The 16,696-nt window shown below is 41.3% G+C and overlaps 1 protein-coding gene across 1 annotated transcript; it reads right to left on the bottom strand.

Annotated features, from left to right (window-relative positions):
- Positions 1 to 12,338: 12,338 nt before the first annotated feature.
- LOC119805001 (MICOS complex subunit Mic60-like) lies at positions 12,339 to 14,188 on the bottom strand. Its single transcript, XM_042054309.1, has 2 exons — positions 14,183 to 14,188; positions 12,339 to 13,271 (listed from the first exon to the last, which is right to left on the bottom strand). The coding sequence occupies exons 1-2, from the start codon at positions 14,186 to 14,188 to the stop codon at positions 12,339 to 12,341; spliced, it is 939 nt and encodes a 312-aa protein (XP_041910243.1).
- Positions 14,189 to 16,696: the final 2,508 nt, after the last annotated feature.

Here is a 16,696-nt window from a genome sequence, read left to right on the forward strand (position 1 = left end):
AGAGGAAATTCAGAGAATCATTAGATCTTACTACAAAAGCCTGTATGCCACAAAATTGGAAAATGTAAAAGAAATGGACAGTTTTTTAGATAAATACCATATACCAAAGTTAAACCAGGACCAGGTAAATGCTCTAAATTGTCCTGTCAGTCGCGAAGAATTAGAAACTGTTATCAGAATCCTCCCTACCAAAAAGAGCCCAGGACCAGATGGTTTCAATGCGGAATTCTACCAGAACTTCCAAGAAGACCTAATACCTATACTCCTTAAGGTATTTCATAATATAGAAACACAAGAGTCACTGCCAAATTCCTTCTATGAAGCTACAGTTACCCTGATACCTAAACCACACAAAGACTCAACCAAGAAAGAGAATTACAGGCCAATCTCACTCATGAACATTGACGCAAAAATTCTCAATAAAATACTGGCAAACTGAATCCAAGAACACATTAGAAAAATTATCCATTACGATCAAGTAGGCTTCATCCCAGAGATGCAGGGCTGGTTCAACATATGAAAATCTATCAATGTAATCCATCATATAAATAAACTGAAGGAAAAAAACCATATGGTCATCTCATTAGATGCTGAAAAAGCATTTGACAAAATTCAGCACCCTTTTATGATAAAAGTTTTGGAGAGATTAGGGATACAAGGGTCATTCCTAAATATAATAAAAGCTATTTACAGCAAGCCGACAGCTAACATCAAATTAAACGGAGAGAAACTCAAGGCTATCCCACTAAATTCAGGAACACGACAAGGCTGTCCACTCTCTCCTTATCTCTTCAATATAGTGCTTGAAGTTCTAGCAATAGCAATAAGACAACATAAGGGAATCAAGGGGATTCAATTTGGAAAGGAAGAAGTTAAACTTTCATTATTTGCAGATGGTATGATAGTATACATAAGCGACCCCAAAAACTCCACCAAAGAACTCCTACAGCTGATAAACTCCTTCAGTAACGTGGCAGGATACAAGATCAACTCCAAAAAATCAGTCGCCCTCCTATACACAAAGGATAAGGAAGCAGAGAGAGAAATCAGAGAAGTATCACCTTTCACAATAGCCACAAATAGCATAAGATATCTGGGAGTATCTCTAACCAAGGAAGTGAAGGATTTATTTGACAAGAACTTTAAGTCTTTGAAGAAAGAAATTGAAGAGGATACCAGAAAATGGAAGGATCTCCCCTGCTCGTGGATTGGGAGGATCAACATAGTAAAAATGGCAATTCTACCAAAAGCAATCTATAGATTCAATGCAATCCCAATCAAGGTCCCATTAAAACTCTTCACAGAGATTGAGAGGTCAATAATCAACTTTATATGGAAAAACAAGAAACCCAGGATAGCCAAAAAAATCTTATACAATAAAGGTACTTCTGGAGGCATTACCATCCCTGACTTCAAACTCTATTACAAAGCTACAGTATTGAAAACAGCTTGGTATTGGTATAAAAACAGAGAAGTTGACCAATGGAATCGTATAGAAGACCCGGATCTTAAACCACAAACCTATGAACACCTGATTTTTGATAAAGGAGCTAAAAGCACACAATGGAAGAAAGAAAGCATCTTCAACAAATGGTGCTGGCATAACTGGATGTCAACCTGTAGAAGAATGAAAGTAGATCTGTGTCTATCACCATGCACAAAACTCAAATCCAAATGGATTAAAGACCTAAATATTAATCTGAACACACTGAGCTTGATAGAGGAGAAAGTGGGAAGTACTCTACAACAAATGGGCACAGGGAACCTTTTCCTGCGCATAACCCCAGCTGCACAGACATTAAGGGCAACATTGAATAAATGGGACCTCCTGAAGTTGAGCAGCTTCTGTAAAGCAAAGGACATTGTCACAAAGACACAAAGGCAGCCTACTGACTGGGAAAAGATCTTCACCAACCCTGCAACTGACAAAGGTCTGATCTCTAAAATATATAAGGAACTCATGAGACTAGACGGTAAAATGCCAATTAACCCAATTAAAAATTGGGGCGCGGAACTGAACAGAGAATTCTCAACAGAAGAAGTTCGAATGGCCAAAAGACACTTAAGGTCATGCTCAACCTCCCTAGCTATCAGGGAAATGCAAATCAAAACAACTTTGAGATATCATCTTACACCTGTCAGATTGGCTAAAATCCAAAACACCAATAATAACCTTTGCTGGAGAGGTTGTGGGGTAAGGGGTACACTCATCCATTGCTGGTGGGAATGCACACTTGTGCAACCACTTTGGAAAGCAGTGTGGCGGTTTCTCAGGAAATTCGGGATCAACCTACCCCAGGACCCAGCAATTCCACTATTGGGAATCTACCCAAGAGATGCCCAATCATACAACAAAAGCATATGCTCATCTATGTTCATAGCAGCATTATTTGTAATAGCCAGATCCTGGAAACAACCTAGATGCCCTTCAGTGGAAGAATGGATGAAGAAACTGTGGAATATATACATGCTAGAATACTACTCAGCGGTAAAAAAACAATGACATCTTGAATTTTGCAGGCAAATGGATGGAAATAGAAAACACTATTCTGAGTGAGGTAACCCAGACCCAAAAAGATGAACATGGGATGTACTCACTCATAATCGGTTTCTAGCCATAATTAAAGGACATTGAGCCTATAAATTTGGGATCCTTGAGAAGATAAGAAGGTGAACTCCCAAAAAAAGATATAGTAATCCTCCTGGATATTGGAAGTAGACACGATCGCCAGGCAAAATTGGGAACTTGAGGGTTGGGTGAGACTGGGCCAAGGGAAGATGGGGAGAGAAAAATGTGAAGGGGAGAATGGGGGGAGCTCGGAGGAATGGGATGCTTGGGATATAGGAAGGGTGGATATGGGAGCAGGGAAGCATATATCTTAATTTAAGGAGCTACCTGAGGGTTGTCAAGAGACTTGACCCTAGAGGGGTTCCCAGGTTTCCAGGGAGACGCCCCCAGTTAGTTCCTTGGGCAGCTGAGGAGAGGGAGCCTGAAAAGGCCAGTTCCTATAGCCATACTGATGAATTTCTTGCATATCACCATAGAACCTCCACCTGACAATAGATGAAGAAAATTACAGAACCCCACATTGGAGCACCGGACTGAGCTCCCAAGGTCCTGATGAGGAGCAGAAGGAGGGAGAACATGAGAAAGAAAGTCAGGACCGTGAGGGAACCTCCAGCTGGCGACAGATGGGGAATGTGACTGAGCCCCACATTGGAGCACTGGACTGAGCTCCCAAGGTCCTGATGAGGAGCAGAAGGAGCGAGAACATGAGGGAGAAAGTCAGGAACGTGAGGGGTGTGTTCACTCATGGAGACGGTGGGACAGAACTAAAGGGAGATCACCAACTCCAGTTGGAATGGGACTGATGGATCATGCGACCAAACCCGTCTCTCTGAATGTGGCCAACAGCGGGGGCTGACTGAGAAGCAAAGGACATTGGCGCTGGGCTCTGATTCTTCTGCATGTACGGGCTCTGTGGGAGCCTTCTCAGCTTGGTCGATCACCTTCCTGGACCTGGGGGGAGTTGGGAGGACCTTGGACTTAGCATAGAGTGGGGAACCCTGATGGCTCCTTGCCCTTGAGAGGGAGGGAGGGGAGGTATGGGTGGAGGGAAGGGGAGGGAAGGGGGAGAAGGAGGGGCGGGAAGGGGAAGGAGGAGCGGAGGGAGGGGGAGGGGGAGGGAAGGAGATGGAAATTTTTAAATATAAAAAAAAAACCATGAGAATGAAAAAAAAAAAGAAAATGGTCCTAATCAAAAAAAAAAAAAAAGGATTCCAAATATACAAGAAGACAGATTCAGACACAAAAGACCTCTAAACAAGACACAGTATGTTTTTAAATTGTACATAGGCTTGAGAGAGAGAGAGAGAGAGAGAGAGAGAGAGAGAGAGAGAGAGAGAGAGAGGGAGAGAGAGAGAAAGAGAGAGAGAGAGAGAGAGAGAGAGAGAGAGAGAGAGAGAGAGAGAGAGAGAGAGAGAGATTAAAGACACAATAAAAGTAATATAAAAGAGTACAGGTAGACATAGATTAAAGGAATTCTAAAAAGCCACATAAAGATAGAAAATACATATACAGTTTGGATTGTGCTTTCTTTAAAGTTTTTGGCTGTTAAAGAGCTAACTGCAGAGAGACATTTGATTGTGGGGAATGCTAAGCTAAACCAACATATATATATTTTAAAGGAATCTTGTCTTCAAAATTTGAGTCTAAGGATATGTTACTCTGGAAAAGAGGTTTTGCTTTTGTTTCCAAAGAAGATAAGAAGCTACGGATTCATTCCAGGATAATGTGGTTTGATGAAAGTTCTCCATGAATCCAAAAAATACTTCACCCAACAAATAGGAGAAAGCAATTTGAAGAAAACAATGCCTAACTTGAAAAAAGATGATTGTTTATCAATGTTTGTTTTCATTTAAGGGGGGTTGATTATGAGTGATTAATAGTCAAAGTAAATTACTTTAAAAAATAAGGGGGATATGATACAGAGATGAATACTTTAAATTGGTATGGATCTTGGTCTATTAATAAAAATTAAGGTTGATTTTGTTACACCATGTATAAATATTTCTACTCTTCTTTAAGATATGTGTTTGTACATCTCATTTTAAAGTTTAACGTATAGTTAAGAAATATAGATTAATAGAGAGTCATCTATAATAATCAAAATTTTAATTATGTAGTTTAGGTTTTTCTAGACATACAGAGATATGTTTCAGTTATATAGTAGTCAACACTTCAAAGACCTACAGAACAAGGCAGAGGCAGGTGGTTTTCTGTGAGGTTGAAGCACAGTCGTGGTGGTTCACACCTTTAATACCACTTGGGAGACAAAGGCAGGTGGATGTCTGACTTTCAGGCCAGCCTGGTGTATAGAGTTATATCTAGAACTGCCAAAGAAAACAGAAAAACCCTGCCCCAAAACAGAAAAAAAATAAAAATGAAAGAAAATACAGTTTTTTTAAAGCCATGTAAAAATGGTAAATACACAGAGAGTATGGATACTATCACAGAAGACTTTCATGTCATTCAAAACTCCAGGCATGTGATAGATCATATTGTTCTTGGCCTGTAGTGATGAGGCAAGCAGGCTGCGTCCCACTGCCTGGCTAGCTTTACCTGAAAAAATTACACAGAAACTGTATTCATTTAAAACTACTGGCCTGGCCCATTATCTCTAGCCTCTTCTTGGCTAACTCTCACATCTTAATTAACCCATTCCTAATAAATCTGTGTATCACCACATGACTGTGGCTTACCGGCAAGATTCTAGCCTACATCCATCTCAGGCTAGAGAGATATGGCATCTGCCTCACTGCCTTCTACCCAGAATCCTATTCTGTCTACTCCACCTACCCAATTTTCTGTCCTATCAAAAGGCCAAGGCAGTTTCTTTTATTTAAACCAATGAAATCAGCACAAAACAGAAGACCCTCATACATCACTGGCCCTATCATCGGGCACCTAAGACATTTCCATCCCTGACTATTACAGAATACTCAACACACATTATTTTGTATCAACCTTCCTGTACATCTTAAGTGGTTTCTTTGGTATATACAGTGGCAGTCCTGGTCATCTTCGGCAGGCATTTCATTTTGCTTTGCTGATCTTTAGTTTAGTTTATGTATTGAAAGAGGGTCTAAATATGTAACTATAGCTGGCCCAAAACTCAATGTACAGATCATACCATCCAAGCAATCATATAGATATGTCTTCTTCTGCACCTTGATACCTGGGATAGCCTATCATGCCCTGTCAATTGTGGAGAATATACTTAGAGTTGGGGGGTTGTGTGTAAGTCATGTGGCCCAAAGCCTGGAAATAGAGTCTTCTGACATGCATTCAGGTCTAATTGGCTCCTGAATGCATACAACCCATGGAGATACAGTTTCTTGAACAACAACACAAAAAAAGACCACATTTTCTAGACAGGGATTTTGATCATCAGATCATAGCATGAACCTAGGAAGAGGATACAATACCTCACTTCAGAAGTCAACATGCAGCAGAAAAACAAAGATCATATATGTGCCTAGTTTTGTAAAAACACTGATTTCCACCTCACCTGATTATAGGAGACCATGTCTCATTGTCTCTGGAAGCAGTCCAAGTTGCCTGGATGTCAAACTCTGATTCAGGACTAACTGCTATGGGATGAACGATGGAGAGTGGCCTTGAGGGAAGACAGACAGCAGATCAGCCAAAGATGAAGGCTTAGATGAGGTGTAAAGAAGGTGGGCCCTCCTTGTAGTGATTTTTTGGGCACTGGAATCTGGATGTGTCTGTCAGCAGGATTCTTTTTCAGGCAGATTGGCTCATTATCTGAAGCAAGAATGTAGGTAAGTGGGGAAGAGGAGACAGGACAAGGTAGGCTATGAGCTTCTTACCTTGAGGAGCCAGCTAGATTTCTTTTTTCTTTTCATGTGAAATCAAGTTCCACTCCCTGCTTGAGGACCCTCAGGGTATCAGCCTCCCCACTGACCCCCACCCCCAGTAGACAATGTGGAAACACTGGAGGGGGCCTACCAGAGGCTCTGTGGCCTTGCTGGGACTCATTGTGACCAAAGCAGTGTTTCTAAGGTGATGTGAGTGACCTAACAGTGGAGGGATGGAAAAACTGGTCCCAAATTCTATCCTCAGGGTGTTCCTGAAGGAGGGGGATGTTCATGGTTAGGCCCATTGTAAAAGAGTAAGAACCCTGCCCTGCCCTCCTTTGACAGGCTGAGATTGCCTTTCTCTTAGAGTCCATGCAAAACCACTAGTTTTCATTTGTTTGTCTATGTCTGTTTGTTGAGGAACACGCTGAAGCTGCTCAGTGTGTCTTACATGACTCATCAAGCAGATGCAAGCAGTAGCCTGCTGCTCAAGGAAAGGTCAATGTGAACATCTATGTATTCACTAAGACGTGTTGAATTTGTATATTTATCGGGCTTGGAGGTCGGGTCTCATGAAGCTCAGTCTGGCCACAAATTTGCTTTCTAACAATAATAATCTTCAGATTTTGATCCTCCAATCTCCAATTCCCAAGTGCCAGGATTCGAGGCCTAAGCAACCAAATCTGCTTTATGTGAGGCTTGGCATCAAACCAAAAGCATTCTGCATCATAGCTATCTCTATCAATAGAAGTACAGTCACAACCCCCCCTAAAGGGGTGGTAAGAACAGAAATAATAGGTTCTTCATAGCAGTGAACACACGAATACCATTGTACTTGGTCCATACTCACAAGCTCCATTGTCCTTACTTGTCCCTCTCTGCCCTTCTGCTTAGCACCTTCCTCGGCAAAACAGGATGTCTGGAGAGCCAATCATCATCTACAAGGGCAACATTATCCTTCATTAGTGATGGTCACAGAATTACAGTGATGTGGTCACCTTTTTGTCCCCATCTATCTCTCCGATATTATAAAAGGGAGGAGCACAGTGGGCTTTGGCATGCTGTACCCATGGAAGGATTAACAGGTCCTGGAACCTCCATGCAAATCGAAGCATTTTGGGCCTTAACTGCTGTGCTGTGTCGCCATCTACTGATGACTCCCAGCTCAACATCCATACCTCCATCTTGGTGATGGTCCTCAGATTCTAGTCTTCTCCCAGACCATACTTCCTAGATATTCCCAGGGATCCTGTGCACCAAAATGGAATCACACTCATCAAACATTTGCAAATGTATGCCTCCTCTAGTCTCGGGAATCTTTGAAAGACTCCACCATCTACTGGACTGGACCACTGCTTCAGAATCCTCCTCTGCATCCACCATCTCTAAGGCATCAAGCCCGTCTAGATGACCTGCAAATTCCTCTTTCCCCCTCTCTTCCACTTTTCCCCACCCCACATCACTCATATTGATGCAGGAACAGTACAGCAATGCTCAGAGGGTTGCTGAGACACATAGACCTGCCCAAAGGTTTTCATGGCATTGCTACTTGTACACGGTATGGAAGCGTGCATGGTGAGTATGTAAGCATGTCTGGTGACTGTGCAGGTTTTCATGGCTATATATATGTTGATGTGTAGTCTGCAAGAGCCCAAGAGCGGCAGGTGCACAGTAGCCTGGAATCCCCAGAGTGCAGCAGTATGTGGAATGTTGAATGAGCTATATCTGGGTTGAAAATCAGGAGCTGAGAAGCAGTGGCATTGTGTGAAGACAGAAAAAGAAAACCCAGTTTCATACCTTGCACAAAGGTGGTCAAAACTAGATGGAGGACAAAGGGGAAGGATGCGAGACCTTTCCAGAGTGAACTGCGAGGGAGGCTCTGCTTTCTCTCCACTGGACTGAAGAAAGGACTCTGTCTCAGAAGCAGCTCCATACAAGCAGAGCCTTCTGGCTTCTGGGAATGCATCTCTTGTTCTCAGTGAGGAAAGCACAGTGAAGAATCGGCTGCACGTCAGCCACATCATGTTTTCCACTTTCCATTGCTCTTCATGAACAAGAGGGTAGAGGAATGGGCGAAGAGGGAAGAATAGCACCAGCTGTGATTCAAATGATCCAAAAACACTCTGTTCAGGATACCACATCATAATCGGCCATCATGGTCTTGATTGGTCCTCGTCTAAGTTTTTTCCTCTCTCTCTCTTTTTTGTTTTGTTTTGTTTTGTTTTGTTTTGTTTTTTCCTCTCTTTTAAGCTAAAGGCTTATGCCAGTATTGGCAGAATGACCTTGTGGTCACCAAACCCATTATCTATCCCTCTTGCCCTGCATAAGCTGTATCTCCTCTCATCACTTAATTGGTCCTGGGCTGGGTAACTGAGCATAAAATTTTTAAGTAGTTATGGCTGGAGGGGTTAATTTGAGCTCTGATTAGAGCAGGGAGGTTTTTGTATCCCCATGCCTTTCCACTGTCAGAGAGAAGGTGAAGAATGAAATTAGTTCTCAGGGTCTGAATGTGTCCTAACACATGGATCACAGAGTATGGGAAACACAGGCCAATATCAAGAATGTCCTCTCAAACTCTCCATTATGAGATGCCACCCAACCCAAAGCTCTCTAGACTGGGAAGGCTAGAAGAATGTTTCAAGTGGTTGGCACAAATTTTGTGTTCCAGGCACACAAGAGGGACATATGAGACAACCAGCAAAACTACCTGCAGGCTTTCTCCTCTCTCCCCCGCCCCACCTCTCTCTCTTCCCCACACCTAATCCCTAGTTTCATTCCCTGCTCTATAACAGAACATACATGACTACCTTCCCTGCCCCAGACCCATCTACTGTGTTTCCCACAGATCTTACCCTTCCAACCTCACTCCCTACACTTGATCCTTTGGTCTACAGCCCATCTCCAGCAGGCACTGCTGCTAACCTGAGGACAACTCCTCTCAGGCCAACAAGTACAATTAAGGCAGACACACAAGTCTACTCCTGTTCCTAGAATCTGATCCCACCAAGCTCATCCCCATCTCTGTAGCTGGACACATGCTGTGGTCCCCTCTCCTCTGTGACCTTATTCCCAAAGCATCTTAAAGACCTCCTCCTACAACCCTCCCTCCCCAAATCATCCCCATATCCCAGCCTCTAACACCAGCAGGCATTGCTTGTCAACACACCCATTGAACAGTCCAGGAAATCAGGCAACACTGAGCCATCCCATCACACTCTGGAAATCAGAGAGGGAACAGCCACCAAGGAACAAAATGCCCACCCAATAAAGACAAGACCAGATATCCGCATCTAGAATTATAATCTTTCCAATCCCAGATTCCTAGATGCCTATATAAAAACACAATCAATAACAGCCAGGGTTATGCATCTCAGCTAGAGCCCAGCTATCCCAGCATAGCAGGCCCTGAATATTCCAACACAGCTGAAGAACAGAGAAAAGAACTTATAACTGTGGGTGAAATGATTAAAGAGATTCTAGTAAAGGAAATAAAGAAATCCAGGAAAGCACATACATCAGTGTAAGTAAATGAATAAAACTGTTCAATACCTGAAATTAGAGACAGAATAGATGAAGAAAACTAAAAGTTGGTGAATTTTAGAAATGGATTATTCAGGAACCATGTAATAATCAAAGCAATAAATATACAGAGGAAAGAGAGAATACTAAACGCTGGGAGGGAAAGTGACCAAGTAACATACAAGGGCAAACCTGTTAGAATTTTACCTGACATCTCAATAGAAGCTCTACAAGCTGTAAGGGCCTTGACAGGTTGCTGCACACTCTAGGAAACCACAGATGCCAGCCCAGTATACTGTACCCAGAGAAAATTTCAATCACCATCAATAAAGAGTGCAATATTTTATTATAAAGTAATATTTTAACAATATCTATATACAAATCCAGCCCTACAGAGGGAGCTAGAAGAAAGCCTCCAATACGAGGAGGCTAACTACTGGCTAGACCATGAAGACACAGGAAGTAAATAATCTCTCTCCAGAAAAATCAAAAGAAGGGACACACACATACACACACATATTGCACCACCAACACTAACAAAATCCCAGAAATAAACCATCATTAGTCATTGATATCTCTCAATATCAATGGTCTTAATTCCCCAATAAAAAGACACAGACTAACACAATAGATGCAAAAACAATATCCACATTTCCTCTGCATTCAACAATCACAGCTCAGCATCAAGAAAAGACAGTATCTCCGGGTAAATGGTTGGAAAGTTATTCCCTGCAAATGGATGAATGCAGAAAACTGGTGTAAACACTTGAATAGCTACCAAAATGGACCTCAAGCCAAAACCCATCACAAGACATAGGGAAGGACACTCCACATAGAGGACATTGCAGCTCTTATCATCTACTGCAAACCAGACACAACGGCACCCAGGTTTGTAAAAGAAGCACTACTACAGCTTAAATCACATATTGATCCTCACACACTGATAGTGGGAAACTTCAATACTCCATTCTCACCAAACAGAGAAGCCATCCAGTCAAAAAATAACAGAGAAATGCTTGAGGGAATCGACACCTTAAACAAAAATGGACTTAACAGATATTTGCAGAGCATCTCAACAAAACACAAGAATATATCACAGGACCTCATGGAACTTTCTCCAAAACTGACCATATCCTCAATCAGAAAGCAAGTCTGAACAGATACAAGAAAAGTGAAACAACTCCCCACATCCTATCAGACCACCACAGGTTAAAGCTGAACATCAGGAACAACACAAAGCCTACAGATTCATGGAAACAGAACAACAACACTAATGAATGAAAATGCATCGTGCCTGAAATTCACAAATAAATTAAAGACATTCTAAACTCAATCAATCAAATACACAGCATCCCAAAACTTACGGGACACAATGAAAGTGGTGCTAAGAGGAAATTTCACCATCCATGGTGTTGGCACGTACAATGACTTTTTTCTCTGAGGGGGTTAAGGGAAAAGAAGCTCATACACTCTCTTGATGGTTTCCTGCTTTCTTCTGTATTATTCATTTGACTTCTCTATTCTCTTTTATTATCTCTAGCCTGAAAGTCCCTTCTGTTTCTCTTGATGTTTTCCTTCCAGCTCTCTTAATGTTTTCCTTCTAACTCTCAGTCTTGATGTTTTTCTTCCCACTCTATCTTCTTTCCTATTATTTTTCTCCTATTTCTACGTTTGTACTTCTGTATTCTCTCAAACTTGATGTTTTCCTGCTTTGTCTGTCTTTTCCTTCCAGCTTATATACCACAGCAAATCTCTCAAGCAGTATAACAATTACAATGTGGTTACACTCCATTTTTCAAGTGAATGATTACAATGAATACAAGTAAATAGTACCATGTTTTCCATATCCCTTACATGATTAAACATATTATGTACAACAGATGAAAACAAATTTTCCCAAGAATCCAAGTATGTTCATACCCACGCAAAGAGTTACAGATTAAAGGAGTGTAAGTAAGCAGGTCATTCTTTTACTGGCAGGCTGAAATTTGTGGTAAAAATAAAAGATCAATCACTTTATTATTTATCTCAAAAGATAATCTAAAGAAATCTAAAAGAATCACAAATCTAAGCTTTTATTTTATTTTTTTTTTGAAAAGGGATAGAGTACTCAGTTTTCATTGTGTTGCTTTATTCAGTTTGCTCCAAGGGCAGAATCAATAGTAGGGATCACAAACATTATTTTGAGTGGCTCACAAGCCTGATCAGTAAAACCTGAAAAACAGGAAGTGTTACACAAGTTGCAAATAAAGCCTCCTGGAGTTCATTGGCATGATAGCAGTGTAAGGACGGTAAATGCAACAGGTGTTAACATCTTGCACAGGACTTGGAACCTGCTCACTTCTAAACAATTCTGGGACCCTTGATGCAAACCCTGCAGATACCAATGCTGATTTTCTTTGATATGAAATATGACATTACACAACTCTTCCTAGGCCTTACTCTTGCTGCACTTGAGTGGTTCCTATTCCTACGGCGCTGGCGTATGCAGTCAGGATCTCCACTATCTGCTTAGTTTCTAGGGTCATTCGGGCCTCCTTCAGCCAGTCCTGTGCCACTCTTCTGGACTCCCCTTTTAGCTGATTGACAAACTTTGCCACCAGCTCCAGGTCACCATGCTCAATACAATAAGAAGCATAAGAGAGCAATTTAAATGTGTTTATATCCTCGGGGTAGAGCTCTGTCGGTGGCTTCAGCTGCTTAGGCGGAAACAGGAGCAGGGACTGCAAGGAGGAAAGGAAGTATTGGTACACTACCCTTCGGGCTTGTTTTTGAACAGCATAGAAACGGGCTCTTAGGGTCTCTTCACTGTATACCCCCCTGGTCAGGGATTCTGGAGGAATGGCTGCAGTTAAAGCCTGGGTAAATTCATTATCAGAACAGTTGACTCTGATGGCCTCAACGGCACTCCCCAGTGGGACGGTAGGTGTTTCTGCAGATGAAGTCTTCATGCTGTACTTTAATGCCTCCACTGAAAGCCAGAGCTGGTGGGCTTTTCTGGCTTCTTCTTCAGCAACTGCATGACTCTGAACAGCCTGCTCTATTCCCCTCAATCTGGCATAGGCAGTGTTTATGTCCAGAGTAAAGTTGTCAACTTGTTCTTGACTGCGTCGACGAAATTCTAACTCTTGTTCAGACAGTTTCTCAGACAGGCCCTGCTCAAATTCGTACTTCAGTTCCTGTTCTTGCACCTTGAGGACATCTCGGAGATGATCAGTGTGGGCAGCGGCCTGTCGTCGAAGCTGGGTCCTCATTTCATTCTCCATGGCATCTCTGACTTCCTCCACCTTTCTGTCCTGCTCAGCCTGTATTTCACCTCTGTGGCGCTCCAGGGCTTTTGCCACTGCTGAGTCGAAGGCCCAAAATCTAAGCTTTTATATATGAAAAAGCACCAGTCAGAACTATTTAAGTCTTTAGGGTGCATGCACACACACATCAATACTTTTTTTCTTTTTTAAAGTTTATTTTATTTTTCTTTTTTCAAAAAAATCACAAACGATTTTTTTTCAATTTACATACCAATACCTGTTCCCTCTCCCTCCCCTCCTCCCATTCGCTGCACCTAAACCTCAACCATTCTTCAGAGAGGGTAAGGCATGTTGCTTTGAGGAAGGTCCAAGACCCTCCCTACTATATCTAGGCTGAGCATGATATTCATCCAAGGAGAACAGGATCTCCCAAAACACAGTGCAGTCAGTAGGGATAAATGTTCGTGCCACTGCCAGTGACCCCGCAGTCTGCCCCAGCCATACAACTATCACCTCACATTAAGAGGGACCAGTTTGAACCTATGCTGGTTTCTTCCTTGTCTGGCTGGACTTGGTGAGCTCCCATTAGCTCAGGTAGACTGTTTCAGTGGTTATCCCGATCACGGTCTTGCCCTCTTTGCTCATATTCTCACACCTTCCACTCTTCAACAGGACTTTGGGAGCTCAGTTCAGTGCTCCACTAAGGGTCTCTTCCTCTGTTTCCTTCAGGTGCTGGATAAAGGTTCTATGGTGACATTTAAGAAATTCGTCATTCTGACTACAGGACAAGGCCAGTCCAGAAACCCTCTCCTCTATTGCTTAGGGTCTTAGCTGGGGTCATCCTTGTGGATTTCTGGGAATTTCTCTAGAGCCAGGTATCTTGCTAACCCTATAATGGTTCCCTCAATCAAGATATCTTTTTCTGTGCTCTCATCTCTGTCCTTCCTCTTTCTCGTCTGTCCCATTCCCTCAAGTTCTCCTCACCCCTCCCCTTCTCCCATCTTCTCCCCCTTCTACCCTCCCTTCACCCCCACCCCCATGCTCCCAATTATGTCAGACAAGCCTGTCTATTTCCCATTCCAGGGGGATCTAAAAGTGCTTTTCTTAGGGTTCGCCTTGTTACTTAGCTTCACTAGTATCATGAACTAGAGGCTGAATATCCCTTGTTTTATTTCTAGTATCAACTTATGAGTGAGTACATACCATGTCCTTCAATCTGGGTCTGGGTAATCTTGCTCAGGATAGTTTTTTCTAGTTACATCCATTTGCATGCAAATTTGAAGTTTTCATTTTTTTACCACAGATTAGTGCTCCAATGTGTAAATGTACCACATTTTATTTATCTATTCTTTGGTTGAGGGGGCATCTATGTTGTTTTGAGATCTGGCTATTACAAATAATGTTCCTATGAATATAGCTGAACAGATGTCCTAATAGCATAATTGAGCATCTTTTGGATATATGCCCAAGAGTGGTATTGCTGGGTCCTGGGTTAGATTGATTCCCAATTTTCTGAGAAACCACCATACTGATTTCCAAAGTAGTTGTACAAGTTTGCACTCCCACCAACAATGGAGGAGTGTTCCCCTTACTACACATCCTTTCCAGCATAAGCTATCATTGGTGTTTTTAACCTTAGTCATTCTGACTGATGTAAGATGGTATCTCAAAGTCATTTTGATTTGCATTTTCTTGATGAGGAATAATGTTGAACATTTCCTTAAGTGTCTTTCGGCCATTTGAGATTCTTCTGTTGGGAACTGCCTGTTTGCTTCTGTAATCCATATATAAATGGATTATTTGGAATTATGATGCTAAATGTCTTGAGTTCTTTGTATATTTTGAAGATTAGTCCTCTGTCTGATGTGATGCTGATGAAGATCTTTTCCCATTTATTAGGCTGCCTTTTTCTCTTATTGACTCTGTACTTTGCTTTACAGAAGTTTCTCAGTTTCAGGAGGTCCCATTTATTTATTCATTGTTGCTCTCAGAATCTGTGCTGCTGGTGTTATATTCAGGAAGTGATCTCCTGTGCCCATGCATTGAAGGTTACTTCCCACTTTCTCTTCCATCACTTTCATGTGGTTGGATTTATATTGAGGAATTTAATACATTTGGACTTGAGTTTTGTGCATGGGGATAGATATGGGTCTGATATAATATTTCTAAATGTTGACATCCTGTTATGCTAGTACCATTTGTTGAAGATGCTTTCTTTTTCCATTGTATAATTTTAGCTTTTGTCAAAAATCAGGTTTTTGTAAGTGTATGCATTAATATCCGGGTCTTCAATTCCTCTGCAAAGACTTAATATTCCTGTTGAGCAGGTCTTTAATATCTTTGGTTAGTGTAACCCCAAGATATTTTATGTCTTTTATGGCTATTGTGAAGGGTGATATTTATTTGTTTTCTCTCTCGGCTTCTTTATGATTTGTATAGAAGAAGGTTATTGGTTTTATTGAGTTTATGTTGTATCCTGCCATATTACTGAAGGTATTTATCAGCTTAGGAGTTCCTTATTAGAGTTTTGGGGTCACTCATATACACTTTCATATCATCTGCAAATAGAGGAAGTTTAAATTCTTCCTTTCCAATTTGAAGCCCGTTGATCTCCTTATATTGTCTTATTGCTCTAGCCAGAACTTCAAGAACCATGTTGAATAGATATGGAGAGAGTAGACAGCCATGTCTTAGTCCTGATTTTCATGAAATACTTTTCAGTTTCTCTCCATTTAAATTGATGTTGCCTGTTGGCTTGTGGTATATTGATTTTATAATGTTTACATATGTTCCTTGTATCCCTGCATTTTGTGGTTAGAAAGGACCAATTATTTTATTATTTATCTCAAAATATAATCTTATCAAATCTTAAAAGAATCACAAATCTAAACTTTCACATATATCTCGCTGTGTGTGTGTGTGTGTGTGTGTGTGTGTGTGTGTGTAATCAGTCAGATCTACTTTAAATCCTTAGTTTGTGTACCCACTCATCAATAGTTTCTTAAATGAGCAAACTGGGGGCAAAAATGGGTATAGAAAAATAATCATCACCTTTGGTCAAGCAATCCTAGCATGAAAGGCTTGTCAGATAATGATAATTAGGCTGCTTTCTTCTACTTCTCTGACCTGAATTAGTTCCTCACTCAACTATATGCTAAAACTTTATTCTAACTACATACTATATTCTTTATTTAACTATATTCTAATATTTTAGATTGTCTCTTCTTAAGTGTTTCATCTCAGAGCTATTTGACAAAAACATCTTGGTCTAACAATAAGTTATTTTCAAAGCTGTGATTCAGCTATGATTCACACTGAATCCTATATACAAATCTATCAGCATTAAGGTTACAAGAGTTGAACTAGCTGGTCTAATGGGACTCAGTTGCTTTTCTTTTTTTACTGATTCTTTAGCTCTATATTTTTCTCTGCTCCCTTCCCTGCCTCTCCCTTCCCCCCTTCAACCCTCCCCCATGGACCCCATGCTCCCAATTTACTCAGGAGATCTTGTCTTTTTCTATTTCCCATGTAGATTAGATCTATGTGAG

This window comes from Arvicola amphibius, chromosome X, assembly GCF_903992535.2.
Source record: "Arvicola amphibius chromosome X, mArvAmp1.2, whole genome shotgun sequence".
Lineage (NCBI taxonomy): Eukaryota > Metazoa > Chordata > Mammalia > Rodentia > Cricetidae > Arvicola > Arvicola amphibius.